The following is a 10,000-nucleotide window of genomic DNA, read 5'->3' as shown; positions in this document are numbered from 1 at the left end:
TATAAACCCACTGTGATCATTTTTGGGTTTTTCAACAGTGCAAATGTAAATAATATAATAAATAAAATGTTAAAGACACAAATTTAAAACAGAATGCAAGCAGAGGAGAGACAGAGAGAAACAAAGACATTCAGACAGACAGAGACTGAGAGAGACAGACAGGTGTCTCTCTTGCTGTGTGAGAGATTGGGGTCCAGCATTACCCATCTGCCACCATGTCCGCTCCCCTCTGCTCAGCGGCGATGGCTTTGGCATCCGGCATTCCCACTCGCTCCAAAAAACACAGCGCCGGGTCGGCTCGCATCGAGTTATACTTCTCATAACCTGCAGCACAACACACACCACCTTCATCACATCAACCACTACAACAACCTGCGTGTGTGTGTGTGTGTGTGTCCTTATTCAGATCATAAAGCAGACTATTCAGCAGTGGCTGTTAATTATTTAGTAGCTACAGTGAAACAGGAAGTGTGTGCGGCGAGAGTGAGGACCGTGAGACTGAACACACTCAAGTCCTGAGCACTCACCAGGACTAATAAAGTGTTTAATATGAAGGAATAACAAATAAAGACAGGATTAAAATAATTACCCATGACTGAGTGGGATATGGTTGAGTGTCGAAGTGTTTAACATTTAAGAGATTAAAGGAGGATTACACTCGGAGATGTGTGTGTGAAGGAGTACACAGTGCAGAGTGTAAAGTGTGTTTGATTTAAAATGAAACTGCAGTAAAACCTGTTGTTTCTAAACCGGACACATGAGAAAGCATGAAGCTGTGTAGAAGAAAAGTTCACACTACAATCAAACAAAGAATTAGTGAAGGATGAAGCACGATCAGGCTTCTACAGGAAATAAAAGTCCAGAGATAATCGTGGTGGAATAAACCGGAGGCCTCACACTCGGCAGGACAGAACCAGGACACACTCGGGGTGTGTGTTGAAAGCATCCATGCAGAAGAGATGTGAGGCGGCGGATCTCGGTGTGCGCGGCGGGGGAGATGGAGAACCACTTCACCCGAGAGCTGCTCATTTCCCCCCTGCTCACTCACAGCCCCGCCCCCTGCCCCGCCCCCACTTCACAATTCAATTAGGATTTATGTGGTGACACGCCGCTCCTAAACGCTGCTGCTGCTGCTAGCGCCACGCGGCCAAACCGTAATCATGAGCATCTTTTTATAGCCCATCATTCCTCCCACCTCTCTCTCTCTCGCTCTCTCTCTCTCTCTCTCGCTCTGAGACTCCTCCCTCCCCCCAGAGCCCTGGGACCCTCCTGCTGAACTGAGATTATGATTAAGAACAGGCCATCCATGGTGTACGTGTGTATGTGTGTGTGCGTGTGTGTGTCTGTGTGTGTGTGTGTCTGTGTGTGTGTGCGCCAGGAGAGTTAACGAGGCCAGACTCATGGGAGAGCGACAGAGAGAGAGAGAGCGCGCCAGGGTGAGAGTGAGAGAGAGAGAGAGAGAGAGAGAGAGAGACAGAGAGAGAGAGAGTGAGACAAGGAGAGACAGAGAGTGAGACAGGGTGAGAGTGAGACAGGGTGAGAGACAGGGTGTGAGAGAGAGAGAGACAGAGAGAGAGAAAGAGAGACAGAGACAGGGTGAGAGTGAGACAGAGGGAGAGAGTGAGACAGGGGGGGAGAGTGAGACAGAGGGAGAGAGTGAGACAGGGGAGAGTGAGACAGGGGGAGAGAGTGAGACGGGGAGAGTGAGACAGAGGGAGAGAGTGAGACAGGGGGAGAGAGTGAGGCGGGGGAGAGAGTGAGACAGGGTGAGAGAGAGAGAGTGAGACAGGGTGAGAGAGTGAGACAGGGTGAGAGAGTGAGACAGGGGGAGAGAGAGAGACAGGGTGAGAGAGAGAGACAGGGTGAGACAGGGGGAGAGAGTGAGACAGGGTGAGAGAGTGAGACAGGGTGAGAGAGTGAGACGGGGAGAGTGAGACAGAGGGAGAGAGTGAGACAGGGGGAGAGAGTGAGACGGGGAGAGTGAGACAGAGGGAGAGAGTGAGACAGGGGGAGAGAGTGAGGCGGGGGAGAGAGTGAGACAGGGTGAGAGAGAGTGAGACAGGGTGAGAGAGTGAGACAGGGTGAGAGAGTGAGACAGGGGGAGAGAGAGAGACAGGGTGAGAGAGAGAGACAGGGTGAGACAGGGTGAGAGAGTGAGACAGGGTGAGAGAGTGAGAGAGTGAGACAGGGGGAGAGAGTGAGACAGGGTGAGAGAGTGAGACAGGGTGAGAGAGAGAGAGTGAGACAGGGGGAGAGAGTGAGACAGGGTGAGAGAGTGAAACAGGGGGAGAGAGTGAGACAGGGGGAGAGAGTGAGACAGGGTGAGAGAGAGAGAGAGTGAGACAGGGTGAGAGAGTGAGACAGGGGGAGAGAGTGAGACAGGGGGAGAGAGTGAGACAGGGTGAGAGAGTGAAACAGGGGGAGAGAGTGAGACAGGGGGAGAGAGTGAGACAGGGTGAGAGAGAGAGAGAGTGAGACAGGGTGAGAGAGTGAGACAGGGGGAGAGAGTGAGACAGGGGGAGAGAGTGAGACAGGGTGGTGTTTCCTGAGGGAGAAGCTCTTATTTAGATGAATGGTGTGAGTGGGAGTCGGGGGCCGTTACTGAATAAAAGGTGTTTATTACTGTGTTTATTAGCGTTAGCGGTGCAGTGAAGATCCACCTCAGTGTCTGTGCCTGGTTTTGGGTTGTTTATGACGTTTTCACTCCATCATCACTCGTTTATCCTCTTTACCAGAAAGAATGAGACGCATTACATCAGCAGTGCAGAGGGAAACAGAGCTGCTGTTCCTCAACACACCTTCAGTGTTCAGGCTTAACATTCAACTAACTAACGAAGTGTTAATTAAACACTAATTACATGTTAATAAACTCCGAATGTGCATTTTAAAGACACTCAAGACGGCGTGTTCCGTTTTTCCCCCTCTCTCTCCCTCGCTCCCTGTGTGAAATGCATCATAAATCAGTTTCCTGAGTGGATTACGATGGGTCACACTGCGTAGGCCATTACAGCTCATTCGACCTCCAACACTGTCCCCATGGGAACACCAATCAGCAAGCGGAGAGGAGGCGGGGCTTACCGTGTTTAAACACGCCGATGAGGAGAGATTTATCAGCCTCCACATCCCACCAATCAGTGGGGACTTCAGCATGGAGCGGCTGCGGGATCCAGATATCCAGCTCACTAGGAGCGCACACACACACACACACACACACACACACACACACACACAGGAGAGACAGAGAGAGAGAGAGGAAATGAGATTTAAACAAAAACAATCAAGTGAAAAGCAGTGGAATTAAAAAGATCTACACAAACAGGAAGTAAAACTAAGGAAAGGAAAACACAGGAAGCTAGATTACAAAAAGCAGTAAAAGCAAACAGGAAGCAAGTTTCAAAAATCAAGAAAGGCAAACAGGAAGTGCAGTGAAGAGGAGCAGCGAGTAATTTAATAAACACTAATGTGTTTCTGCATCTGGAAACAAACACGCAGTCATTAACCCTCTGCCTCTCATTTAACCGCCATTTCTCACACTCAACGTCCCCCAGCTCATTACAGCCAAATGAACATCCACCCCCCCTCGACCCCCCCATTGCCCCCCTCCATCCCCCCATCCCCCCCCTCCATCCCCCCATTCCCCCCCCCCCCCCCTCCAACCACCCGCACGATCCCAGTGAACAGAAGTGAGGCTGCACTTCTTTTGCACCGTTTGTTAGTTTTGTGAAGTTGCTCCGCCTCCTGACCTCAGAGCCCCGCCTCTTTACTGCTACATTATTCATCAAGTCATGTATAAATATTGAATATTAAATTGATATTAAATCTCAGGGCTGCACAATGCTGAAATTAGTCCTTCTCTCATTTAGCACTGACGATGCCCCGCCCCTTCAGAGGTGTCGCTGGTCAACGAGGCAAATACAGCAGTAACTAAGCTGGGATGCTATTACTGACGATGAGATGACATCATCAAGAGTGCCAACCAATCACATACAGGCATGATGTAACTAACAACAAACAATTTTAATCTACCACCTTCTCTCTCTCTCTCTCGCACACACACGCGCGCTCACACGCGCGCTCACACACGCGCTCACACACGCGCTCACACACGCGCTCACACACACAGCTCAACTAGAAGTGCAGTGAGGAAGTGGAGAGCATCAGGATGACAGACACGTCCACACATTATCCATGCATGCACATCTGGCTGAGATGGGGAGAGAGGGAGGGAGAGAGGGAGGGAGAGAGGGAGGGAGAGAGAGAGAGAGAGAGAGAGATGCCAACCTGGAATCAGCTCCCTCCAGGATGCGGTCTGCCAGATCCCCGATCACTTCCTGTCTCAGATAGTAGAGCATTCGCACCCGCAGTAACACTCTGTCAGAGAAAAGAGGGAGAGAAAAACGACAAGTGAAGAAGTGAGTGTGAGTGGAGAGGAGAAGAAACAGCAGAAAAAGGGATGATTTATCATAACTGTACAATTAAATTATTTATTTATTTTTTAAATAGATTTTTTTTAAATGGATAGAACAATGGATAAAGTGAGAAACGGATGAATAAAAGGCAGAATTGACTGATAGGTTAAAGACAGAACGAATTTAATACAGAAAGGAAAAAGAGAGGTGGAAGGGAAAGAGACAGACAGCTGGAGAAAGGGAAGAAGAACTTCGAGAGAGAGAGAGAGAGAGAGAGAGAGAGAGCGCTGTAGAGCAAGGGAGCAGAAGGGAGAGATGAAAGAGTGAGTGAGTTTGGGTGAATGTGCCAGAGCTCATCCATCATCCTGCCAGGCCTGATTAGCCGAGCCACAGTCTGACAGATGGCACACCATAATCACCTCTGTGTGTGTGTGTGTGTGTGTGTGTGTGTGTGTGTGTGTGTGTGTGTGTGTGTGTGTGTGTCCCCAACAGGTCTGCCTGCCTGGCACCTGGCCTGCACCACACCACTGCACCGTCTGCCATCCCTCCATCTTTCCTTCCTCCATCCCACACTCGTTCGCCCTTTCATGCCCAGCCTCCACCTGCCATGTCTCCCTCTCTCTCTCCTCTATCCCACTCTCCTGTCTCTCTCTCTCTCCTCTATCCCACTCTCCTGTTTCTCTCTCTCTCCTCTATCCCACTCTCCTGTCTCTCTCTCTCTCTCCTCTATCCCACTCTCCTGTCTCTCTCTCTCTCTCCTCTATCCCACTCTCCTGTTTCTCTCTCTCTCCTCTATCCCACTCTCCTGTTTCTCTCTCTCTCCTCTATCCCACTCTCCTGTCGTTCTCTCTCTCCTCTATCCCACTCTCCTGTCTCTCTCTCTCTCTCCTCTATCCCACTCTCCTGTCTCTCTCTCTCTCCCACTCTCCTGTCGCTCTCTCTCTCTCCTCTATCCCACTCTCCTGTCTCTCTCTCTCTCCTCTATCCCACTCTCCTCTCTCTCTCTCTCCTCTATCCCACTCTCCTGTCTCTCTCTCTCTCTCCTCTATCCCACTCTCCTGTCGCTCTCTCTCTCCTCTATCCCACTCTCCTGTCGTTCTCTCTCTCCTCTATCCCACTCTCCTGTTTCTCTCTCTCTCCTCTATCCCACTCTCCTGTCGCTCTCTCTCTCTCTCCTCTATCCCACTCTCCTGTCTCTCTCTCTCTCTCCTCTATCCCACTCTCCTGTCTCTCTCTCTCTCTCCTCTATCCCACTCTCCTGTTTCTCTCTCTCTCCTCTATCCCACTCTCCTGTCGCTCTCTCTCTCTCCTCTATCCCACTCTCCTGTTTCTCTCTCTCTCCTCTATCCCACTCTCCTGTCGCTCTCTCTCTCCTCTATCCCACTCTCCTGTCTCCCTCTCTCTCTCCTCTATCCCACTCTCCTGTTTCTCTCTCTCTCCTCTATCCCACTCTCCTGTCGCTCTCTCTCTCTCCTCTATCCCACTCTCCTGTCGCTCTCTCTCTCTCCTCTATCCCACTCTCCTGTTTCTCTCTCTCTCCTCTATCCCACTCTCCTGTCGCTCTCTCTCTCCTCTATCCCACTCTCCTGTCTCCCTCTCTCTCTCCTCTATCCCACTCTCCTGTCTCTCTCTCTCTCCTCTATCCCACTCTCCTGTCTCTCTCTCTCTCTCCTCTATCCCACTCTCCTGTCTCTCTCTCTCTCTCCTCTATCCCACTCTCCTGTCTCTCTCTCTCCTCTATCCCACTCTCCTGTCTCTCTCTCCTCTATCCCACTCTCCTGTCTCTCTCTCTCTCTCCTCTATCCCACTCTCCTGTCTCTCTCTCTCCTCTGTCCCACTCTCCTTTCTCTCTCTCTCCTCTATCCCACTCTCCTGTTTCTCTCTCTCCCTCTCTCTCTCTCTCCTCTATCCCACTCTCCTGTCGCTCTCTCTCTCTCCTCTATCCCACTCTCCTGTCTCTCTCTCTCTCCTCTATCCCACTCTCCTGTCTCTCTCTCTCTCTCCTCTATCCCACTCTCCTGTCGCTCTCTCTCTCTCCTCTATCCCACTCTCCTGTCTCTCTCCTCTATCCCACTCTCCTGTCTCTCTCCTCTATCCCACTCTCCTGTCTCTCTCTCTCTCCTCTATCCCACTCTCCTGTCTCTCTCTCTCTCTCTCTCTCTCCTCTATCCCACTCTCCTGTCTCTCTCTCTCCTCTATCCCACTCTCCTGTCGCTCTCTCTCTCTCCTCTATCCCACTCTCCTGTCTCTCTCCTCTATCCCACTCTCCTGTCTCTCTCCTCTATCCCACTCTCCTGTCTCTCTCTCTCTCCTCTATCCCACTCTCCTGTCTCTCTCTCTCTCTCTCTCTCTCCTCTATCCCACTCTCCTGTCTCTCTCTCTCCTCTATCCCACTCTCCTGTCTCTCTCTCTCTCTCTCTCCTCTATCCCACTCTCCTGTCTCTCTCTCTCTCTCTCTCTCCTCTATCCCACTCTCCTGTCTCTCTCTCTCTCTCTCTCTCTCCTCTATCCCACTCTCCTGTCTCTCTCTCTCTCTCTCTCTCCTCTATCCCACTCTCCTGTTGCTCTCTCTCTCTCCTCTATCCCACTCTCCTGTCGCTCTCTCTCTCCTCTATCCCACTCTCCTGTCGTTCTCTCTCTCCTCTATCCCACTCTCCTGTCTCTCTCTCTCTCCTCTATCCCACTCTCCCGTCGCTCTCTCTCTCTCCTCTATCCCACTCTCCTGTCGCTCTCTCTCTCCTCTATCCCACTCTCCTGTCTCTCTCTCTCTCTCTCTCCTCTATCCCACTCTCCTGTCGCTCTCTCTCTCCTCTATCCCACTCTCCTGTCTCTCTCTCTCCTCTATCCCACTCTCCTGTCTCTCTCTCTCCTCTATCCCACTCTCCTGTCTCTCTCTCTCCTCTATCCCACTCTCCTGTCTCTCTCTCTCCTCTATCCCACTCTCCTGTCTCTCTCTCTCTCCTCTATCCCACTCTCCTGTTTCTCTCTCTCTCTCCTCTATCTCTCTCTCTCTCCTCTATCCCACTCTCCTGTCTCTCTCTCTCTCCTCTATCCCACTCTCCTGTTTCTCTCTCTCTCTCCTCTATCCCACTCTCCTGTTTCTCTCTCTCTCTCCTCTATCCCACTCTCCTGTTTCTCTCTCTCTCTCCTCTATCCCACTCTCCTGTCTCTCTCTCTCTCCTCTATCCCACTCTCCTGTCTCTCTCTCTCTCCCCCTATCACATTCACCTGTCTCACTGCCTCTCAGCCCTCACTCTACCCCATTCTCTTTCTGTACATCAACCTTGCGTTATCCCCCCAAACCCCCCCGCCCGCCACACACACACACACACACACACACACACACACACACACACACCCCACATCCCTTACTGCCTGTTTGTCTTTCTCCATTACTCACATTAACTACCACCAATCCTCCATACACCACCTCTCTCTCCCTCTCTCTCTCCCTCTCTCCCCCACATCACTCTCTCACTTCCTGTTTGTAGGGAAGTAGTGATGTGTGAACAGGACGTCTCTAAAGGACAGAGGGAAGTCTGAGTGGAGCGATGAGCAGATGGCTGGAGTGCTGTGCACTTCAGACTTATCGATTTGGAACGTTTCCTGAACTACTGCACGCCAGAGCGAGACAGAGCGAGGGAGAGAGCGGGGGAGACAGCGAGAGAAAGAGCAGGAGAGGCAGACAGCGAGAGATAGAGAGAGACAGAGACAGAGAGAGAGAGAGACAGAGCCCCCATGGTGAGCCCCAACAATAGCAGCTTAGCCACAGAAATTATTTATCAAATGAAACCAGAGAGGCTTTAAGAAAAACAAAAGCAGGCAGCAGGTGATGGACAGAGAAAGAGAAGGAGAGAGAGCGAGAGAGAGAGAGAGAGAGAGTGAGAGAGAGAGAGAGAGAGAGAGAGAGAGAGAATAATGAGCAGAGTGTGGAAGGACTGATGAATAGAGGGATGAATTATTGACCTTACTGAGATCTCTAAATGCTTCATTTCAGAAATAAACACTCTGCTCACACCTGCTCATTATTCCTCCTCACACTCTGGCACACAGACTCAGGGCTTATCCAAACAGAACCATGCCGAACAGAACCGAGCTGAACAGGACCGAGCTGAACAGAACCGTGCTGAACAGAACCGTGCTGATCGAGTCACTTTCTGCTGAACTCCTCCAGCACAGTAACGAGTTTAGCTAAGAGTGTGGTGATGTGGGACACAGTAACTTCTTTAAACCCTGTCACTGCTCCTGCGCGGGCACTCACCACTTCTACACTGCTGTGTGTGTGTGTGTGTGTGTGTGCGTGTGTGTGTGTGTGTGTGCGTGTGTGTGTGTGGGGTTACGTTCACCGATTGCATCCTGAATTCATCATTCAACACCACCACAGTGCAGAGTTACTCTGCTTTCAGACCATGTGACCCATCACCAACAGCACAGGTAGAACCTTTAGTTCCGGGTGATGCGGTATCTTTAGCAAGAACCAAAAAAACACATCTACCTGGAACATCTGGTTCACGCTAACTACCATTACATACTGGCTAAATGTAACCATGGAAACCAAAACTGGTGCGGGTTTCTGATGGGAAAAGTACTAGTTAGTAACGTAACTGTGTGTGTATATAAAACTGTGTGTGTAAGATAAGTGTGTGTGTGTGTAAGAGTGTGTGTGTAAGAGTGTGTGTGTAAGAGTGTGTGTGTAAGAGTGTGTACTTGTTGCAGTGGTGTTTGAGGTGGCGTTTGTAGCTGTCCTCCTGCAGCAGCACATCTGGATTACACTCAGCCAACCAATCAGCCTGAGGCATGTTCGTCTGAGCCGCCGGTAACTTCCCCTTCTTCCCTTTACGACCTCGCGGTACAGGAGCAGACAGACCTGCGCACACACACACACACACACACACACACACACGCACGCGTGCGCGCGCACACACACACACACACACACGCACACGCACACGCACACGCACACAGACACACACGGTTAAATCATTCTGATGAAACACAGCTAAGCAGACACAAACACACTCCAGTTACTGTCAGTGTGTGTTTGGGGAAGTAATAAATAAACTTTCACTCACATCAGTGTGTGTGTGTGTGTGTGTGTGTGTGTGTGCATGCGTGTGTGTGTGTGTGTGTGTGCGCGTGTGTATACCTGAGTGGTTAGTTAGTGTTTTGCTCTGTCCGTCCTCAGTAGGAGTGATCAGGTCCCAGATGAAGCTCTTGATGTTCTCGTCTCCTCTGTAGTGCAGGAGGCAGTAGGCCAGCAGCGCTCTGCAGATCATCTCCACATCCCGCTCGTGTAGAGGACGCTTAAACCTCCCGTGAGAAAGGATGTCCCTCCACCGTCCCCAGCTACACGCAGGACACACACACACACACACACGGTAAATTTAGTGAGTTTTAATGACTCAGTGAAAGCTTACCATGGTCAGCTGGTCTGATGGAGGACTTGTAGAGAAGATAAGTGGTTAATGTTAGCAGTATGCTCAGTGGGGGAGGTGGGCACGAGACGTGAAGGAGAGAACTTCAGTAACGATGGTGATGATGGTGATGATGGTGATGATGATGATAATGGTCAGATGCTGTGTGATTAGTGC

The 10,000-nt window shown here is 50.7% G+C and overlaps 1 protein-coding gene across 1 annotated transcript in view; it reads right to left on the bottom strand.

The window, feature by feature from the left end:
- Positions 1-10,000, bottom strand: part of chd7 (chromodomain helicase DNA binding protein 7) — a 96,089-nt gene that overhangs the window by 9,513 nt on the left and 76,576 nt on the right. Inside the window, 5 exon segments of the mRNA XM_034310524.2 lie at positions 204-324; positions 3,079-3,182; positions 4,282-4,371; positions 9,117-9,276; positions 9,556-9,755. Coding sequence (XP_034166415.2) covers positions 204-324; positions 3,079-3,182; positions 4,282-4,371; positions 9,117-9,276; positions 9,556-9,755 — 675 coding nt within the window.

This window comes from Pangasianodon hypophthalmus, chromosome 14 (genome assembly GCF_027358585.1).
Source record: "Pangasianodon hypophthalmus isolate fPanHyp1 chromosome 14, fPanHyp1.pri, whole genome shotgun sequence".
NCBI classification, from domain to species: domain Eukaryota; kingdom Metazoa; phylum Chordata; class Actinopteri; order Siluriformes; family Pangasiidae; genus Pangasianodon; species Pangasianodon hypophthalmus.
This window is presented reverse-complemented; position numbering and strand designations above follow the sequence as displayed.